Source organism: Chiloscyllium plagiosum, chromosome 6 (assembly GCF_004010195.1).
Source record: "Chiloscyllium plagiosum isolate BGI_BamShark_2017 chromosome 6, ASM401019v2, whole genome shotgun sequence".
Lineage (NCBI taxonomy): Eukaryota > Metazoa > Chordata > Chondrichthyes > Orectolobiformes > Hemiscylliidae > Chiloscyllium > Chiloscyllium plagiosum.
The window spans coordinates 49,434,469-49,456,831 of record NC_057715.1 but is presented as its reverse complement, the minus strand read 5'-3'; the positions used below and the strand labels follow the sequence as shown (position 1 = coordinate 49,456,831).

General features: G+C 40.8%; 1 protein-coding gene across 1 annotated transcript in view; it reads left to right on the top strand.

Moving 5' to 3' along the window:
- The window catches only part of LOC122551133 (piwi-like protein 4), a 166,965-nt gene that overhangs the window by 18,397 nt on the left and 126,205 nt on the right, over positions 1–22,363 (top strand). The window contains exons 4-6 of the mRNA XM_043692759.1: positions 4,400–4,521; positions 5,450–5,530; positions 18,573–18,770. Coding sequence (XP_043548694.1) covers positions 4,400–4,521; positions 5,450–5,530; positions 18,573–18,770 — 401 coding nt within the window. The remainder of the gene's footprint in view (positions 1–4,399; positions 4,522–5,449; positions 5,531–18,572; positions 18,771–22,363) is intronic.

Here is a 22,363-nt window from a genome sequence, read left to right as displayed (position 1 = left end):
CTTAAACATTTATGCAGCTAAAGGGAATGTTGGTTAAAGATACCGTAGTTAGTGCTTATTTTATTCCAGGCACACCAGCCTAGGAGCACATCCTTCCTGTATCTATCCTCTCGAGCTCTTGAAGATTTTTGTTCATTTGAAGTGTTTCATGTTTAGATACTCCAGAGAAGACAGCTTCAAGCTCCTCAATCTCTCCTGCCAGGGCAATGCTGCTGTTAGTATTCAATTCACTGGTGCATGTTACTGGCTGCTTCGTGGACTGGAACTGACAATTGAGACTGAAAGGTTACTGTATAAAATATCTTCAATGTTATTGCCAGACGTGAGTGGTTTTAGGAAAATGACCTTGACTTACGGGCATTGAGTGTCAGAGCACTTCCTGTTGTGGGGCATCCTGTTTAGATTCAATCTATTGATATCTATTAGAACTGACTTGCAGTGGCTCAAAGTGGTCAGAGCATTATGGCTGTCATCGAAGCTGGTAACAAACTTCCCATGGTTTCAAAATCGTAAATGATAGAGTAGGTACGAGGTCTGATGACACTGTTGGAGTACTGATGTTGTTGTTAATCACATTAACTCGGCAGGAGTTGACTGAATTTATATTGTCTCTTTCTGAATCTCAAGATGTCTCTCTGGGCAATATGTCTCCAATAAACAGCAATGTGACAATGCACAGGGATCATCTGTTTTGATTTAAATTGGAGTCCAGCCTTGGTCAACAGCCAGTGTGGAGTTTGCACATTCCCCTATGATTGTGTGGGCCCCCTCCAGGTGCTCTGGTTTCCTTGCACAGTTCAAATATTTGTGGGTTAGGTGGGTCATTTGTGCGAAATTGTCCACAGTGTCCAGGATTGTGCAGAATAGGTGGATCAGCCATGGGAAATGCAGTGGTACAAGGATGGAGTGCTCCAGGTGGGATGCTCTTTGGATGGTTGGTGGGGTTTGATGGGTCAATTCTCTCATGCCACACTGTTGGGATTCTATTCTATGATTGAGGATAAAGGCTATTCTATGATTGAGGATAAAGCAGGGTGTCCTTGGAGAAGGAGCATGTGGTATGTATCAATGCTCTCGATGCCTTTAGATGGGGTACTGGGCTAATGGTCGGATACTTGGTAGTGTGGATGAGCAGAGGGATCTTGGTGTCCATGTACACAGATCTCTGAAAGTTGCCACCCAGGTAAATAGTGTGGTGAGGAAGGCATATGGCGTACTGGCTTTTATTGGTAGAGGAATTGAGTTCCGGAGTCCTGAGGTCATGATGCAGTTGTATAAGACTCTGGTGCGGCCGCATCTGGAATATTGTGTGCAGTTTTGGTCGCCATACTATAGGAAGGATGTGGAGGCACTGGAACGGGTGCAGAGGAGGTTTACCAGGATGTTGCCTGGTATGGAAGGAAGATCGTATGAGGATAGACTGAGACACTTGGGGCTGTTTTCATTAGAGAAAAGAAGGTTTAGGGGTGACTTGATTGAGGTGTACAAGATGATTAGGGGGTTAGATAGGGTTGACAGTGTGAACCTTTTCCCGCGTATGGAGTCGGGTATTACAAGGGGGCATAGCTTTAAATTAAGGGGGGTAGATATAGGACTGAATTTAGGGGTAGGTTCTTCACTCAGCGTGTCGTAAGTTCATGGAATGCCCTGCCTGTAGCAGTGGTGGACTCTCCCTCTTTATGGGCATTTAAGCGGGCATTGGATAGGTATATGGAGGATAGTGGGTTAGTATAGGTTAGGTGGGCTTGGATCGGCGCAACATCGAGGGCCGAAGGGCCTGTACTGGGCTGTATTCTTCTATGTTCTATGTTCTATATCTTTCCCTTCTCACCCTAAACCTATGCCCTCCAGTTCTGGATTTCCCCAATCTAGGGAAGAGACCTTTGTCTATTTATGCTATACATGCCCCTCATAATTTTATAACCTCTACAAGGTCACCCCTCAGCCTCTGACGCTGCAGGGAAAACAGCCGCAGCCTATTCAGCCTCTCCGTGTAGCTCAAATCCTCCAACTCTGGCAACATCCTTGTAAATCCTTTCTGAACCCATTGAAGTTTCACAGCATCCTTCCAATAGGGAGGAGACCAGAATTAATGTTAGTTCAACCCTTTTTTGATGAGTATAAAACTAGCAGTTGCGCTGTCTGAGGTAGTTAACCTATCATTTACCTAACCATCCCAGAAGTCCATATTACTGTATGCTTTGAAAGAACTAGATACAGAGCTGAGATTTTGCCTTATCAATGTTGTGCCCACACTGTAGTGCATTTTAACTGCAGATATCCTTGCGTTAAACCACATAACTGTGCAGCTAACTTGAAATCCTGAGTATAGCTCATTTTGTTATTTCCAACTAAGTATGTTGGGACATAGATTGGGATATGTTTGGTATTATATTGGCTAATACAACAATTGTATTATTGCAAAGAATCCTGACCTGATAGGCTGTGTACCTTCAGGACAATTACATGACATTATAACCATGTGATGCTGTGGTATAAAAGTTCTAACTTTCAGAAACTCCTTGCTCAATTCAGTGGAGTTAGTGGGTGTTCAGTCAATCAGTTATAACAGTTAACAGTAATAGTCTGATAAGTACAGAGTCTAATACACGTAGTCTGGGTTCTATGTTTAAGTCTTGAGATACCAAAACAGTGTAAATTGTTGATGTAAATAAACTTCCAGACTTCTGTCTCAGCTAGAATGTAGCGTTTATGTTTAATGTTATGTGAGCTAATATATAGAGAATCTCAGAGACCATGTCATTCTGGCAATGGTGTTTGATCGAAGAAACCATGTCAGTGGCTGTATAAGCTATTAAGTTCCCTGGAACGTCTTATTTCATACATTGCCAAATGAAAAATAACATTGTGATTTTATACCTTCCAAAAAAAAAGTATCTAATATTATGGTTTGTCAAACTTTCATATACTGAAAATGTGTTGCTGGAAAAGAGCAGCAGGTCAGGCAGCATCCAGGGAACAGGAGAATTGACGTTTCGGGCATAAGCCCTTCTTCAGGACCTACCTGACCTGCTGCGCTTTTCCAGCAACACATTTTCAGCTCTGATCTCCAGCTCCCTGGATGCTGCCTGACTTGCTGCGCTTTTCCAGCAACACATTTTCAGCTCTGATCTCCAGCATCTGCAGTCCTCACTTTCTCCTCAAACTTTCATATACTCATCCTATTGAATAAGAGTAGTCTGTTGCAACCAATGAGGTTTATTTTGACATTAACTATCCTTAAATCATATTTCAGATGTATTTGCAACCAGGGTTAGTCTTTACTATGTGCTTGCATGCACTATGTACTAGGTTGAGACTGTGGTGCTGGAGAAGCAATATCCGAGAAACCGGGGAATCTACGTTTTGGGCAAGAGCACTTCATCAGTCATCTCTGATGAAGGGCTTTTGTCCGGAACGTCGATTTTCCTGCTCCTCGGATGCTGCCTGACCTGCTGTGGTTTTCCAGCACCACACTCTTGACTCTAGTCTCTAGCATCTGCAGTCCTCACTTTCGACTAGGTTGAGACTGTACAAGCAGTAAGTAGGTAGTGAACAGTTTTAATCCTATTAGTTTAGGTAGAATTCAAACCCAAAGCTTAGAGTTCAAAGTGTTAACCTACTTTGTTTGCATTCAAATTTTATTAGACCTATGTTCTGTGCAAACAAAGTTCTGTTTAAGCAGTTCCTGTATATCCATAAATATTTCATCCCAAATAATATCAACGGCCTTCAACAGAAACAGAAAGTACTGGTGAAACTTGACAGGTGGAAAGAAAACAGAGTTAATGTTTTGTGTTCTGAACATTTACTTCCATATCTTTTAACCATTGCTACACCCCAAATCCTATCATGACATGCCAATTCATTTTGACCCACTCATGGACCTCATTATTATCTATCTAGATTTACCCTGCCCTTGTTTACTATCAACAATCCCTTTGTTCCTCTCTCTCTGTCTGGGCTTCATCTCTAACTGTCAGCTCACTTCTTTCTTTCCAAATCTACCCCTTGTCATTAAGATAAATACCCCATTTACCCAGATGGTATCAGTTCTGAAAAAGGGTTACTGGACTCAAAATGGTGACTCTATTTTCTGTGTACAGATGCCATCACAGCTGCTGAGTTTCTCCAGCAATTTCTGTTCTTGTTTTGTTTCAGATTTCCAGCATCTACTGTTCTTTGTTTTATAATATCAATGGTCTGTTTGTCTTAGTGTCTGTCCATTAGTAATAGAGACAGTTTTAAAGTTTTTTTTTAGTTCCTGCAATATTAGGAAATCATTGGGGATAGTTATAGTGCTATAATCTTAGATGCAAAAAACACTTTTGTCAAGAACATTGTAAATCTTTTTTGTTTTGCTTTGAAATTTCCTATTAAAGTCATATTTTGCTTATAGGCTACAAAAGTGACAAGCATGATGAAAGATGGTCAGGTGGTGAATATAACAATTCTTCTGACAAGTACATTTCCGCAGGATTCTCCAACATGTGTCCAGTTCTTCAATATCATCATTAAAAAGTGAGTTTTTTCTTAGTCGAGGTAAACAATCATTTATCTGAAATTCTGAAATCCAAAAAGCTCCAAAATCTGATTTTTTTTTCTCTGGAGTGTGGAGCATCATTTTGGCATGCGAGCAGGTAACCCAACTCCACACCCACTCGAAACATGTCACTCAGATGTGACGAGGTGGTGTGGCCCAGCACCAGCAGGCATCAATTGTCTCTCAGCGGTTGTACTATTCACATGTGAGTCTGCTGAACAAATTTTGTTTTTTATTTCACTGTGAAAATGTCATTTATTCCAAAATCTGAAAAATACCAAATTCCAAAAAATAAGTGGCCCCAAGGATTTCGGATAAAGGATTGTGAACCTGTAGTACAAAATAAATTTCACATCATTAAAAGGAGCATTAGGCTTAGGTGCAGAAATAGGCCATTTGGTCCTTAAAGCTTTCTTCATTATTTAATAAGATTGTGGTTGATCTGGCTGTTGTCACAGCTCCAATTTCCTGTCTGTCCCCCGTAACCCTTGACTGCCTTGTCTATCAAAGATCTAATTCAGCCTTGAATAAATGTAAACACCCAGTTTCTGTTACCTATTGGGAAAGAGAATTCCACATTCTCATGACCATCTAGAGGAAAGGTTTCACTTTATCTGAAAAGGACTTAAAAGAGAGCCATCTGGGAGCTAGTCCATTTACTGGTACATCGAATATAAGTTCAATCTTATATCTAAGATGTTTTCTCATTTTGGGAATGTTTTAATGAAATATCATAAAAGAAACACAATGAGAAATAAGAGTATTCTTGTTCACATAGTTTAAAATGTTTTGAACTTGTTCTTGATGTATTCAAGTGATTAAAAATGCAAGTGATGTTATTTTTCTACATAATTAGTCAATTTTTAAAATAAATGACATGTTTAAGACAGTTATGTTTTTGAACAGAGTTCTGAAAATGCTATCTCTGTACCAAATTGGGCAGAACTTCTATAATCCTTCAACTCCAATTCACATTCCTCAACATAGGTATGTCATTTCTTTGATTATATTTCTAATTTTCTGAAAAGATTGTGTGATTATAACCACTTCGTGAAATACAGTGAATTACTAATATTCAATAACCAATTTTCTTTTCTTTAGTTAGAAATAACCAATAATGCTATTTTTACTGATGTTATTTAGTAGTACAGAGCCTTGGCATCATTGAAAAGACACATTTTGTGAAAGTTTCATATAGAAGTGATCAGAACATCACACAAGGATACAAACTCAAAGGGAAAACCAGCAGTATACGTCATAAGACAAAAGTGTTATGGAGGTAAAAACAATGTTTGCAGATGCTGGAAACTAGACTCTGGATGAGTGGTGCTGGAAGAGCACAGCAGTTCAGGCAGCATCCGAGGAGCAGTAAAATCGACATTTTGGGCAAAAGCCCTTCATCAGGAATAAAGGAAAAAAGTGTTATGGAGCAGATCATACCCCTTCAAAACATATCCAGGAGATAGCCTATACCCTAACTTTTATTGAAAGACAAATGTAGGGCACTGCATTCCAGAAGTGATTCAGTTGGTCAAACTATTAGGTTTTAAGCAAGTCACCCTTTATTCTTACACCACAGTTAAAATCCAAACAATAAAAGAAGAATTGGCATAACTTTAACCTGTTTAAGTTCTTTTTCTCCAGAGGTTCTAATGCATTTGATGCTACTGCAAACACCAACTTCTGTGAACAAGCAAAATTTATTAAGCACAGTACAGTACAAGCTTTGGAGAAACTCATCATGCTTGCAAGCCATGTCCAGGGATCTCTCTCTGAACAAAGTAAACAATCATTCCTTTATACAAAATCTTTACATCACAGTTAGTAATGCTCACAAGACAACCCCTAATCACTCCCTCACAGTCATACGCCACTCAAGATACAATGCAGTGACCACTTCACCTCTAGAAATAATGTAATGCAAATCATCCCTTAATGGCCAGATCTGGTGTGAATTGTATTTTTTGTAACTATAGGGGAGTAGTCAAACACCAAGTGTAATGTTCTGAGTAAGGGATGAAAATGTAAATCATCCCTGAATGGCAACGGATGGGAATGTAAACATCCTACATTCCACCTATAAGACAAAGACACACCACCCTACCCCCAGGGCATTCAATTTCTTGCAAGTCAGCGGAACAAATTAACTCTTTATAATGCTATACATACTAAAATACTGTATGATTTAACTAATACTTATTAACTGTTCCAATATAGCAGCATCCCATAAACACACCCATGGCAAAAGCAAATTCAGCAAAACAGATTTCCCACATTCTTCTCCAGTCCTGAATAAGGAGCACCGACAGAATGAATCTAGCAGTAGAGAGAGCACTCAAGTTTTTGCAACAGCAAAGAGAGCTGTATCTAGCAGCTTCAACTCCGAATCCCCTCAAACACTCAACTATTTGGTTGAGTGGAACAGGCATATTGCATCCAAGTGTTCTTTCTGCCTGCAGAGGACAGGAGCCTGTACATTAATATTTGCAGTTTCCAGTACATACAACTGTCCCACACTGTGAGCTTGACTGACAATCCTAAATTGGTTGTCAGTGTAACTTTTTGTATGCTAAGAATTATCCAGAAAATAAGAGAAGGTAGCTCAAAAGTGGCTAATCAGAATCAACCTGCCTCGTTTGAATTTTAAAGAAAGCCATCCATCATTAATTGGTACATTCTTCATGGCAGTGTCTCTAGAAATCAAAGTCTACATGCGAGCCAATCACCACTCTCTTCACATGTGGTAGAATGGTACTTTTCCCTTTGAACTGGTATTCTTGCAAGTGGTCTTGATGAATGCAAGACAAAGCTTCAATAAATTATCTTTTTCAGCCACCATATTTCTGTCGGAGTTTATCATTGTTGGTTATCACTTTGCCTGTGGCTTAATTTAGCAGGAATGGCAATAAATATATCTGCCATAATTGTTTTTGCTTAGTAAATGCAAAAATATCAGACCATAGGACGTAGGAGCAGAAATTAGGCCATTTGGCCCATCGAATCTGCTCCGCTATTCAATCATGGCTGATAGGTTTTCCGACCCCATTTTTCTGCCTTTTCCCTGTAACCTTTCATCCCCCTGGCAATCAAGTACGTATCTACCTTTGTTTTAATTATACTTCATGACCTGGCCTCTACAGCCTTCTGTGGCAATGAAATCCACAGATTTGCCACTTTCTGGCTGAAGAAATTTCTTCTTATCTCTGCTTAAAGGGTTTTTCCTTTACTCTACTGTGCCCTTGGATCTTTATCTCTCCTACCAATGGAAATGTTTCCCTAATGTCCACTCTGCCTTTCAGTATTCTATAAGTTTCAATCAGATCTCCCCTCATCCTTCTCAACTCTATCGAGTATAGTCCCAGAGTCCTCAAACATTCCTCAGATGTTAAGCCTTTCAGTCTTGGGATCATTCTCGTAAATCTCCTCTGGATGCACTTCAGGGCCAATTCATCCTCTCTGAGGTATGTGGCCCAAGATTGCTCAAAGTACTCTAAATGTGGTCTGATCAGAGCTTTATAAAGCCTTAGAAGTATATCCCTGCTTTTATATTCTAGTCCTGTTGAGATGAATAACAACATTGTTTGCCTTCATAACTACCGACTCAACCTCCAAGTTTACCTGAAGAGAATCCTGGATTAGGACTTCCAAGTGCCTTTGCACTTCAGATTTCTGAATTTTCTCCCCATTTAGAAAATAGTCCATGCCTGTATTCTTCCTGCCAAAATGCATGACCCCACACTCTTCCACATTGCATTTCATCTCCTACTTCTTAGCCCACTCTCCTAACCTGTCCAAATCTTTCTGCAGCTTCCCTGACTCTTCAACACTACATGCCCCTTCACCTATCTTTGTAGCATCTGCAAACTTAGCCAGAATACCCTCAATTCTTTCATTCAGATCGTTAATGTAAAAAGTGAAAAGTTGTGCTCCCAGCTTTGTGGAACATCACTGGTTACCTACTTCCATCCTGAGAAGGACCCCTTTACCCCCTGTTTGCCTTTTTCCAAAAGGCCAATCTTCTATCCATGCTAGTACCTTGCCTCTAATACCATGGGCCCTTATCTTACTCAGCAGCCTTCTGCATGGCATCTTATCGAAGTCCAGATAGATAACATTCATTGTTTGTCCTTGGTCGAACCTGCTCATTACCACCTCAAAGAATTCTGATAGATTTGTCAGGCATGACTTCCCCTTATGAAGCCATGCTAACTTTGCCCTATTTTAGAAATCTCATCCTTCGCAATGAATTCCAAAATCTTACCAATGACTGAAGTCTGGCTAATCAGCCTATAATTTCCAGTCTTTTGCCTTGCAACCCCTATTTAAGAGGGGAGTATTAGCAATGTTCCAGTCCTCTGCAACCTTCCCTGACTCCAGTGATACCTGAAAGATCATGACTAAAGCTTCCACTATCTCTTCAGCTTTCTCCTTCAGAACTCTAGGATATAGCCCATCTTGTCCAGGTGACTTATCCACTTTCAAACCTTCAGTTGTCCTAAAGTCTTTTCCTTGGTGATGGCCACCGTATTCATCTCTGCCCCCTGACTCTTGAATTTTTTGGACATTACTTGTGTCTTCCACCATGAAGACTGAGCAAAGTACTTATTGAGTTCCTCAGCCATTTCTTTGTTCACTTTACTACTTTCCCAGCATCATTTTTCAATACCCAATGTCCATCCTTGCCTCTCTTTTGCCCTTTATATATCTAAAGAAACTCTTGCAATCTTTCCTAATGTTACTGTCTAGCTTACCCTCATATTTAAAATTTTCCCTCCTTACTACTTTCTCCGTTGTCCTCTGTTGGTCTTTATAGGCTTCCCAATCTTCAGCCTTCCCACTGCCCTTCAACATATTACATGCTTTCTCTTTTGCATTTATGCTGTCCCTGACATCCCTCATCTGCCATAGTTGCCTTATCCTCCCCATATCATCCTTCTTTTATCTCAGGATGAATTTTTGCTGTCGCCTGAATTACTCCCAGAAACTCCTGCCATTGCTGTTCCACTGTCTTTTCTGCTAGGCGTCTCTCCCAGTCAGTTCTGGTCAGCGTCCCCCCATGCCTCTGTATTTGCCTTTATTCAACTGTAATACTGTTACATCGGATTCCACCTTCTCCCTCTCAAATTGCAGAGTAATTTCTATTATATTATGGTCACAGCCTTCAAAGGGTTCCTTCTCCGTCAGCTGCCTGATCAAGTCTGCCTCATTGCACAATACTAAATCCAGTATTGCCTGTTCCCTAGTGGGCTCCACCACCAGCTGCTCCAAAAAGCCAACTCGCAAACATATCACAAATTCCTTTTCTTGCGATCCACTACCAGTCTAATTTTCCCAGTCCACCTGAATATTGAAATCCCTCCTGATCACTGTAACTTTGACTTTCTTACACGCCTTTTCTATGTCTTGGTGTATTTTATGCCCCATATCCTGACTACTGTTTGGAGCCTGTACATAACTCCCAGTGTGTTTTTTTTTTTTAACTTTACACTTCCACAGTTCTACCCACTCTGATTCTACATTATCTGACTTTGTTTATTGTTATTTTATAAGTAACAAAAATATAGTAAATGCACATATTGACTGCAGGAAGTTAGAATGCTTTCACATAGTAAATTGAGATGATCAGGAAAACTGATTTACTGCCCCAGCTTTGAAGAGTTGCTGTATCAAAGCAGAAAATAAAAAGAACTTCCATCAGTCAGAACTGAACCTTGAGTCTCCATAAAGTATTGATGAAATCTGAAGCAACGTAACTGTTAACTGTATTTTGATTGTATTGGGAGCAGACAATGACTATTAAATCATCTTGGAGACTGCAGACAAGAATTGGGTTATAATTTCTAAAGGACATGAATCACGTCAGCCAGGCACAAGGCGATCATTGCATTGCAGAAGATACAGGATGGAATCTTATAGGGGGCGTGAACATCATAGATTATGATGATAAATGTGGCAGGGAGGCCTATCTTGACATCAGAAACAGCATGCTGTGTCTTTTAACTAGTTTTTGAGGCATGATCTTTGTTTATTATTATTAATGGGGATTATTGCTTGTTAATGATCTTAAACTTGCAGACTCACCTCATCACTATGTAGATTTCTATCGTATAGCTTGCTGAGTGAAAGCAGGATGGCAAGAAATCACTGCTTTCTACAACAATCTTCACGTTGAACTCAAGGCACTCCCATGTCAACAGATATTGGCATCTGACTTGTGCCAGTTTCTAAGAACCCTCACGGTGCAACTCCAGTCAACTTGTAGGATGCCTCTATTCTCCAGTACTGCTGCATCTTGGGATGCAACGGCAAACATCTCTTTGCTATTTGCTTTCTTTTTCAGTGCCCACCTAAATACTCCCTGCATTATCTTGCCTTGCCTTTTTACATCTTGCCCCTCAGCCAGTGATACCAGGGTCATAGTGCTCTGTATTTCTATGCTGTTTGGCACAGACACAAAACCAGGAAGCTTTTCATTGTTGTCAGCAGACCTCAGTCATATCAAGGGAAATAGACTACAGTTAGGTGGCCCCAATACCATAAGTCAAGGGTAGCCTCTGATACTAGTCTCTTGTTAGTTAGCTGCTTGTGGTGGAGAGCATCAGGGTACTCTCTTCGTAAGGGAGGAGGAGCTGAATTTCAGGCAGCCCACCACTTGTCCTGACATCTTGTGTTCTATTTTGGGCTGTTTTCTTCCTGGGATGAGAGAGACGTAGAGATAATGGGCAATTTGAAATCAATGGCAGAGTTGTTACTTTTGTTGCAGATAGAAATATGCCAGGCATGAATAGGCAGTGCATAGGGCATCCAGGGTGGGTAAAGTAGAGTGAGGGAAGATGTTACAGACAATATTAAGAGTGGTGGACAAAGAACCTTGGTTGGAATGGGTACAATAGCAGAGAAGAGCACAACTGTGAGATATCGTAGAATTATAGAATCCCTACAGTGTGGAAGCAGGCTATTTATCCCATCAAATCTCCGAACAGCGTGTCCCATGGCTAATTTACTTAACCTACAGATCCCTGGACACTATGGGCGATTTAGGAGAAAATAAAGACTGCAGAAGATGGACATCAGAGTTGAGAGTGTGGTGCTGGAAAAGCACAGCAGGTCAGGGGTGGGACTGATAGAGTGGAGGGTGGAGCGGATGGGTGGGAAGGAAGATGGACAAGTAAGACAGGTCATGAGGGCAGTGTCGAGTTGGAAGTTTGGATCTTGGATAAGGTGGGGAAGGGGAAATGAGCAAACTGAATGAAATCAAGATTGATTCCATGTGGTTGGAGGGTCCCAAGGCTGAAGATGAGGCATTCTTCCTCCAGGTGTCGGGTGGTTATGGTTTGGTGATGGACAATTTAGCATGGTCAATCCACCTGACCTACACGTCTTCATCTGTGGGAGGAAACTGGAACACCTGGAAAAAAACCCATGCAGACTTGGGGAGACTCCACACACACAGTGGCCTGAGGGTTGAATCGAACCTGGGTCTCTGGTGCAGTGAGGCAGAAGTACTAACCACTGAGCCACTACATCATCCCTGGTGGCACTAAAGCTAGCAAACTAGAGAAAACTATTGACTACTTCCTGCATTGCTGTGTATTGCTCCAGATAATTGATGCTGTAGCCTGAATTGCTGGTTCAGTGGTAAGAAGATATCCTGTGTCTGCACCACTTGTCCAGCAGGACCCTGCCACAAAATGAGGTGCAAATTTTCCTTTCTCTGACAAGTCCAGGCCAAATATCAGGAACAGTGCAGGTTAGTCAGGGTGCAAAATGGACTTTTAAAGAAGGCACCAATGCCAGGGATACTGATCCATTCTGTAATATCTAGACAATAGCAAGTTCTTCTGGGTTAAGTATTAAAATGGGTTACGATCAAATATGAAGAATGTTGTTGGGCTGGCGTGGGTCGTTAACAAGGTAAGTTTACTAAGGTATGATCAGAAAATCTGTTAGGCCTTGTGAAGAGAAACTCTCCATGAAAACCGGCAAAAATGACAGGCATAAAGATGCTAGATTCAGCCCACAAAATCTGAACATAGAACAATACAGTGCAGATCAGGCCCTTCGGCCATCAATGTTGCACCAGCCTGTGAACTAATCTAAGCTCATCCCCCTACACTATCCAAGGATTGTTTAAATTTCTCTAATGTGGCTCAGTTAACTACATTGTCAGGCAGGGCATTCCACACCCTACCCACTCTGAGTAAAGAACCTGCCTCTGACATCTGTCTTAAATCTATCACCCCTCAATTTGTAGTTATGCCCTTGCATACAAGCTGACGTCATCATCCTAGCAAAAAGACTTTCACTGTCTACCTCTGATCATCTTGTATGTCTCTATCAAATCCCCTCTTAGCCGTCTTCTCTCCAGACCCAAGTCTCTTAGCCTTTCCTCATAAGGTCTTCCCTCCAGACCAGGCAACATCCTGGTAAATCTCCTCTGCACCTTTTCCAATGCTTCCACATCTTTCCTGGAATGGGGCGATCAGAACTGTACACAGTATTCTAAGTGCAGCCGCACTAGTGTTTTGAATAGTTGCAGCATGACATTATGGCTCTGGAACTCAATTCCTCTACCAATAAAACCTAACACGCCGTATGCCACCTTAACAGTACTATCAACCTGGGTGACAACTTTCAGGGGTCCAGTGTACATGGACTCTAGAATCCCTCTGCACATCCACACTACCAATAATTTTTCCATTGACCCAGTTCTCTGCCTTCCTGTTATTCTTCCCAAAGTGAGTCACCTCACATTTAGCTGCATTGAACCCCATTTGTCACCTCTCAGCCCAATTCTGCAGTTTATCCAAGTCCCCCTGCAACCTGCAACCACATTGTCCACTATTCCACTGACTTTAGTATCATCTGCAAACTTACTAACCCATCCACTTATGCTTGCATCTAAGTCATTTGTAAAAATGACAAACAGCAGTGGTCCCAAAGGAGATTCTTGTGGCACACCACTAGTAACCAGACTCCAGGCTGAATATTTTCCATCAACTACCACTCGCTGCCTTCTTTCAGAAAGCCAGTTTCTAAACCAAACTGCGAAATCACCCTCAATCCTATGCCTCTGCATTTTCTCCAACAGCCTACCATGTGGAACCTTATCAAAGACTTTACTGCAAGTCCATGTACACCACATCAACTATCCTACCCTTGACCGTATGTTTGGTCACCTTCTCAAAAAACTCAATGAGGTTTGTGAGACATGACCTGAACTTGACGAAACTATGTTGACTCTGAAATCAAATTGTTGCTTGCTAGATGATTAGACATCCTATCTCTTATAATCCTTTCCACTGGCTCACTGGTCTATAATTATCTGTGTCATCTCTATTGCCCTTTTTGACAAGGTCACAACATTTGCAATCCTCCAGTCCTCTGGTACTAACCTGTAGACAATGACGACTCAAAGATCAAAGTCAAAGGCTCCACCATCTCCTACCTAGCTTCCCAGAGAATCCTGGGATAAATCCCATCCAGCCCAGGGGACTTGTCTACTTTCACTCCTTCTAGAATTGATAACACCTCTTCCTTACTAACCTTTAATATCTTGTAACTCATTCTTCTCCTCTACAATATTCTCCTTTTCCTAAGTGAAGACCGATGAGAAATGTTCGTTTATCACCTCTCCGATTTCCACAGGGTCCACACACAAGTTCCCACTTGTGTCTTTGACTGGCCCTATTCCTACCCTCATCATCCTTTTATTCCTCACATACCTATAGAAAGCTTTAAGGTTCTCCTTTATTCCGTTTGCTAAAGACTGCTCATGTCCTCTCTTTGCTCTTCTTAACTCTCAGTTTAAACCCTTCCTAGCTGATCTGTAATTCTCTATCGCCTCATCTGAACCATCTTGTCTCATTGTCACATAAGCCTCCTTCTTCCGCTTAACAAAAGATGCAATTTCTGTAGTAAACCAGGGTTTCCTTACCTTATCACTTCCTCCCTGCCTGACAAGGACATACCTATCAAGGACATGCAATATCTGTTCCTTAAACTAGCTCCACATTTCGATTGTCCCCATCCCCTGCATTTTGGCATTCTGTGCATCCCAAGTCTTGCCTAATCACATTATAATTGCCCCCTTCCCCCATTTATAACTCTTGCCCTGTGGCATGTACCTATCCCTTTCCATTGCTAAACTAAACGTAACTGAATTGTGGTGACTCCCTCCAAAGCGCTCACCTACCACTAAATCAAACGCCTGCCCTGGTTCCTTACCAAGCATGAGATCCAGTGTGGCCTCCCCTCTTTTCGGCCCCTCGATATACTGTGTCAGGAAACCCACCTGCGCACATTGGACAAAAACTGATCCATCTGACGTACTAGGGTTAGAGCATTTCCAGTCAACGTTGGGCAAGTTAAAGCCCCCATAATGACCATTGTGTTCCTTTCATTCCTACCCAGAGTCATTTTGTCAATCCTCTCCTCCACCTCCCTGGAACTCTGCGGAAGTCTATATAAAAAAAAAACTCCCAGCAGTGTGACCTCTCCTCTCCTGTTTCTCACCTCAGCCCCTACTACTTCAGTAGACGTGTCCTCGTCAAAAGTTCTTTCAGCCACCATTATACTATCTTTGATTAACAAGGCCACACCTCCCCTCTTTTACTGCCTTGCCTGTTCTTAATGAAAGATCTAAACCGTGGAACCTGCAACATTCATTCCAGACCCTGTTGTATCCATGTCTCCAAAATGGCCAAAATGTTGCAGTCCAAGGTTCCAATCCATGCTGCAAGCTCACCGACCTTATTTCGGATACTTCTAGTGTTGAAGTAGACACATTCCAAACCAGCTTACTGTCTGCCGGCATCAAGAAACAATCTAAGTCATTTTCAGTTTCCAGTGCTGAGTCATAGCATCAATGACAACATATATCCTCTCCCTTGCTCTTCAGCTAACCTCTGATTCAACTTGCAGTCTACTCCGGTGATTTCTTCCCTCAGCCTCTCCAGGGTGTTTCTTGCAGCATTGTTAAAATGCTATGGATTCGTTCTCGTCAGCTAGTGGACAAGCTTCCTTCAGCTTTCCGCATAGTGGTTAACAATGAAAACAGCCTTATCCCTGTGTGGACTGCCATAGCTGTTGTTTTCCTTCCATATTTGTTTCTGTTCAAAATCTTCTAGAGAGACCTAAATTGCAGTTTGGTAGTTAGTGTAATTCTTAGCAAGTGTTGTCTAATGTTTGGGCACTTTGTCCTGAGTTTTGCAAGTTTGGACTGGTTGGATACAGACAGTGGAAAATGAGGACTGCAGAATCCTGAGGAAGAATTTATGCTTGACATGTCAACTCTCTTGCTGCTCAGATGCTGTCTCACCGGCTGTGCTTTTCCAGCACTGCACTTTTTGACTCTGTATCCAGACAGTAGTCTGTCTATTGCAAGGAGTTCTAGATTTGATATGGTTTGTTAGTCAAACAGGTTCACCAAGCCTACATACCTGACCTCACTCCAACACCTTAATTCATATAATATTTTATCAATTTATGATTATCAATTGAGTTTATAGTGCTGCTTGCTTACAGGTGCTAGAAGTCACATATTTTCACATACAGCTCTATCCTTTGCAAACAGAAAAAAATGCCACCATCACAATCTGCTTTTTTCATGTGAACCAGAGCTTGAAGATGTCCATTTCCTGGGTGATTTCCTGGTTGTGACAATACCTCTACTAATTAGAGTACCCTTGTTAATCAGTCAGCACCCTCTGCTAAACAGTCTAAATTGTTCCTTTTTAGATTTGATCATTGTGCAAGTTTGCCCTGATGAATGCAAGATGAAAAATTTTGCATTTTGTTTGGCAGTACTCAAGTTCTGTTTAACCATGTAGCCAATAATTTGAGGAGATGGTTTAAAACATGATCATCATAACCATCTTATAAGACTTCAAATTTGTAATGAAAGCTTCTTTGGCAACACCTTCCAAAACTGCAACACTGGAAAGAGCATTGCATATGAGGACACCATTGCCTCTGTTGAATGCTTAGGATGGATATATGTTATGCTGCTCTGTTGCTGGTTCACAGTTCTGATGTAGACTAATAACAGATTTATGAATATACCTTCATCTTACTTGTTAAATTCAGCTTAGTGTTTTTGGATGGACAGCCTTATATAGGAGGAAGAGGGATGTAGGCAAGAGATTGGTGATGTGGCTACTCAGTGGATGTGTTGGAAAGGAAGATTGAAGAATGAAGCATTTAGAGGTGCTTCTTGTAATCAAACAATGGTGAGAGCACTTTAGAGAATGCTGAGAAGAACACAGTGAAAAACATTAGGAATATTCAAGAGGAATTCAACTCGAGATTGGTAACGAAGCAGAAAATTTGCAAGAAGAGTGAATTGGACCATACCATCAATTGAGCAAGTTCAGCAGTTTATTAAGATGGTTTTGATGTCAAAGTTAATCATTCTGCCATATCCTCCTATCTTTTGATGCCCTTAACATATTGGACCATAAATATATTTATTTAATTCTTGAATATTCTCACCAACTGTGCATCCACAACCCTCCAGTAGAGGATGCAAATGTCCTCACCCAGAGGGTGATGAATATTTCTCTTCCTTAATGCTGACTTCTTACCTGACATGATGATTCCCAGTGCTGGATGCTCCATGTGTGGCAAGAGAGCAGAGAGGGGAGAAAGGCTTTTGCACTTGAACAGAAACCGAGATTCAGGTAGTGGACTTGGGTCTGAAGCACCAAAACTATTAATGGCCACAATAGGAAATATGTAGAGATTAGGTAGAACATACAGTTGACTGAGAAGACAATGTAAAAAAATGTATAAAGTTACTATTTAATATTTGGGATCAGATATTGAAAATGTCTGCATGGAGCAAGCTAGCTGGGAGGTGTTTGTGTAGAGGTAATGTCACAAAGGCCCTTGGTTAATGCTGTAGGTCCAAATCCCACCGTGACAATTTAGTGGAATTTCAATTCATTTACATTGGAATTGTAAGCTAGTCTCTGTAATGGTGAATATGAAACTATTATCAATTGTCATAAAATCCCATCTAGTACAGTAATGCCCTTCTGGAAAGGAACTTCACCAACTGTATCTAGTCCATTCTACATGAGATTCCAAATTCACAGTAATGTGGTGGTCTGTAATTGCTTTCTGAAATGGTGCATAAAGTCACCCAGTTCAAGGGCAACTGTTACTGGCCTAACCAGAGATGCCAATATCTGAAGAAAGAATAAATAAAAAGCTCCACCCTTTAAACTTCAGATTTACTTATGGAACAAGACTATATCCAGGAAACATGTAGGGCAAAATATCAATGGAAGCATTGGTGGGAGTTACCTTGTAGAAATAGACAGCCAAGGAAAAATGGACAATTGATCATGTCAGGAAAGACTGCTCCTGCAGAGTGGAACTGTATAGTGGACTCTCCTGTTGCTGAGATGGACCCATTATACCAACAAAAGTATGAAGTGTAGTGTAAGTGAAACCCATTAACCAACAACACCAAAGCCAATGAGAGTCCATGGGACCACTGCAAAAGATCACCTGTAAGGTTGTTTGGAGCAAACATGATTGGAAGTAGCATAATGAGCTTGATGGTGTGGTTCAAAGACAATTGAGGAATTTTGAAGAATGAGTGGGGATTGAGTGATCACAGTGAGCAGTCACAGAAATTACATGGCAATAGCACTGTGTTCAGTCCCTTGGAAGTGATATCCACAGTGGGATGAAATAGCAGGACTAGTCCAGAGCAGAGTTAAATGTCTCAAAAGCAGGAGCGAGTCTAGAAGAGCTACATAAACAGGTAATAGAAAATCGATAGTCCAATGGAAAAATCAGCTTCAGTCAAAAGAAAATATGCAGTCCTTAATTATTTGTCAAGTTCTTGAATCCTGCTATATGCTGTTAATCCAGTGCCTCATCTGCCAATGTTTGACTTCTCTTCCTCTTCTGTTCTGAAATAATCTGAATTGAGATGAATTTCAATTCTGTTGTATTTGGAAAGGCTCCAAATACTGAATTGCCATGTATTTACGATTTATGTATTTTCTCATTCCAGGTTGATTTTATGGCCAGGTTTTTCTACTTCAATCTTGAGATATGAGACCAAGATCCTGTTGTCTGTTGACATAAGCCACAAAGTTCTACGTAGTGAAACTGTATTAGACTTCATGACTGAGCTATACAACAGAGTTGGTGACCAACATTTCAGTGATACCTGTATGAATGAGTTAGTAGGATTTGTTGTCCTTACAAGGTAAATAAACAAACCAGAAGAGCTAGTTGATATGAAGCTTCTTATTGTCATCTTCTGGTGTGATAATAGTAATAACAACAAAATTATTAAAAAAAAATTAATCAGCAAAACAAAAAATCAAAACCAAATAGTATTTGAAATCTTTAAAGTTATTGGTAGAATAGCCTCTTTACTCAGTTAGTGAAATTGTAATTAATAATTCTACCTATTGTTGCATCATTGCTTTAACATTGTGTAGTAACAGATTCTGAGTTAAAAGTTTTATTTGTCTTCATGTTCATGTGATTTTGTAAGTTCTGTTTGTCTTTTCTGTGCATTTAAATTTTGAAAGAGAAGCTTGGTGGAAGTTTCACCTATGAAAATGAAAGTATAACTTGTTCAAAACTGAGTAATCAACATTGTATTTTCATGTGTATTGTTCCAAATTATTTGTTATAAAACATCTAGCAATAATGTTCAGGGGATCACAAAAAACCTTTCACAATGTGATTGTACATGTGGATTAAAGGTAAAAGAAAGGATGTTAATTGAGAACCGTGCCACTTATCATTGTTAATTAACTGCTTTTAGGTCAAGTCAAATGAATGATCTTCGAAACTCCATAATACAATCTCAAATCAAAATATTAGTATTCTTGAGCATCATTTTCAGTTCTTTATCATTCCATTATTGATGCTGAATTGATCTTGTAGAAGGGGGCGGCATGGTGGCTCAGTGGTTAGCACTGCTGCCTCACAGCACCAGGGACCCAGGTTCGATCCCTGCCTCAGGTGACCGTCTGTCTGTGTGGCGTTTGCACATTCTCCCTGTGTCTGCACGAGTTTCCTCCCACAATCCAAAAATGTGCAGATCATGCTAAATTGCCCAATGTGTTAGGTGCAATAGTCAGGCATAAATGTAGGGGAATGGGTCTGGGTGGGTTACTCTTTGGAGGGTCGGTGTGGACTTGCTGTGCCCAAAACCCTGTTTCCATTCTAAAGGTAATCTAGTGTATTACTGAAATTTGCTTTACCAAGCTCGGTTGTCTGCTTGGTAAAGAATCAAGACAATTTCAGTTCTCTGATCTAACAATATTGTTATAGAAACATTGTTACATTGTTCTTACTGTTCTGGACCAGTAACAAACCCCTCAATATATATTTAGAAGATACCCTTGACCCCAATTTTTTCCTTTTTTTTTAAAGCCATTGTATTCAGAATGCGTCAAATTACCAGGCTTCAAGCAAAACACACTTTATTCTTACATTATAGTAACAATACAAACAAAAAAAAATTGGAGTAACTTAATTCTATTGGAAAACTTAATAGAATAGTAGATTATTTAAAGACTAAACAGCAACTATTCCAACTTAGTAACATTCCACGATCACACCCTTGGGAAAGACAAAATTAGTTAAATAGATTACCTCTCATGCAATGCTCCAGTTCAGGAAGAAAGACCACCAGAAGACCATAAGGCATGGGAGTGGAAGTAAGGCCATTTGGTCCATTGAGTCCACACCGCCATTCAATCATGGCTGGTGAGCATTTCAATGCCACTTAGCCGCATTCTTCCCCGTAGCCCTTAATTCCTTGCAAGATCAAGAATTTATCAATCTCTGCCTTGAAGACATTTAATGTCCCGGTCTCCACTGCACTCGGTGGCAATGAATTCGACAGGCCCACCACTCTCTAGCTGAGGAAATGTCTCCTCATTTCAATTCTAAATTGATCCCCTCTAATTCTAAGGCTGTATCACTGCCTAATCCTAGCGTCCACCATTTCTAAGCCAAGCATTGTCTTGTAAGTTTCTATTAGATCTCTCCTCAACCTTCTAAACTCTAATGAATACAATCCCAGGATCCTCAGCCGTTAATCATATGTTAAGCCTACCATTCCAGGGATCATCTATGTGAATCTCCGCTGGACACGCTCCAGTGCCAGTATATCCTTCCTGAGGTATGGGGCCCAGAATTGGACACTATTCTAAATGGGTCCTAACTAGAGCTTTATAAAGTCTCAGTAGCACATCGTTGCTTTTAAATTCCAACCATCTTGAGACAAATGACAACATTACATTTGCTTTCTTAACCATGGACTGCAAGTCAACCTTGAGAGAATCCTGGACTAGCTCTCTCAAATCCCTTTGTATTTTGGCTTTATGAATTTTCTCACTGTTTAGAAAATAGTCCATGCTGGTATTTTTTCCAAAGTGCAAGACCTCGCATTTGCTCACATTGAAGTTCATCAGCCATTTCCTGGACCACTGTCCTAAACTGTCTAAATCTTTCTGCCGCCTCCCCACTCTTCAGAACTACCTGCCTGTCTGCCTAACTTCGTATCATCAGCGAACTTCGCCAGAATGCCCCCAGTCCCCTCATCCAGATCATTAATATATAAAGTGAACAGCAGCTGCCCCAACACTGGACCCTGGATGACACCACTTGTCACCGGCTGCCATCTATCCCAACTCTCTGCCTTCTGTCAGACAGCCAATCCTCAATCCATGCCAGTAGCTCACCTCGAACACCTTACTCAGCAGCCTCCTGTGAGGCACCTTATCAAAGACCTTTTAGAAATTTAGGTAGATAACATCCACTGGGATTCCCTGGTATAACCTACTTATTTCCTCTTCAAATAATTCTAACAGGCTTGTCAGGCATGCCCTCCCCTTACTAAATCCATGCTGGCGTGTTCTAATCTGACCTTGCACTTCTAAGAATTTAGAAATCTCATCCTTAACGATGGATTTTAGAATTTTACCTACAACTGAGGTTAGGTTGATCGGCCTATAATTTTCCATGTTTTGACTTGATCCTTTCTTGAACAAGGGGGTTACAGCAGCGATTTTATAATCATCTGGGACTTTCCCTGACTCCAGTGATTTTTAAAAGATTACAACCATTGCCTGCTCTATTTCTTCAGCCACCTCCCTCAGAACTCTAGGATATAGCCCATCCAGGCCAGGAGATTTCTCTATTTTTAGACCTTTTAGCTTTTCTAGCTCTTTCTCTTTTGTAATGCGACCATACTCAACTCTGCCCCTTGACTCTCCTTATTTGTTGGGATATTACTCATGTGAAGACTGACATAAAGTATTTATTAAGCTCTTCGGATACTTCCTTATCTCCCATCACGAGCCTTTCTGCATCAATTTGGAGGGTCCCAATTTCTATTTTTGCCTCTTGTTTGTTCCTTATGTATTGAAATAAACTTTTACTATATTTTCTAATATTACTGGCTAGCTTGCCTTCATATTTGATCCTCTCCTTTGTTGTTTCTCTATTTGTTATCCTCTGTTTGTTTTTGTATTCTTGCTAATCTTCTGATTTTCCAGTGCTCTTGGCCACTTTAGAACATAGAACATAGAACATAGAACAATACAGCACAGAACAGGCCCTTCGGCCCACGATGTTGTGCCGAACTTCTAACCTAGATTAAGTACCCATCCATGTACCTATCCAAATGCCGCTTAAAGGTCGCCAATGATTCCGACTCTACCACTCCCACAGGCAGCGCATTCCAAACATTAACCACCCTCTGTGTGAAAACGTTGCCCCTTAGATCTTTTTTATATCTTTCCCCTCTCACCCTAAACCTATGCTCTCTAGTTC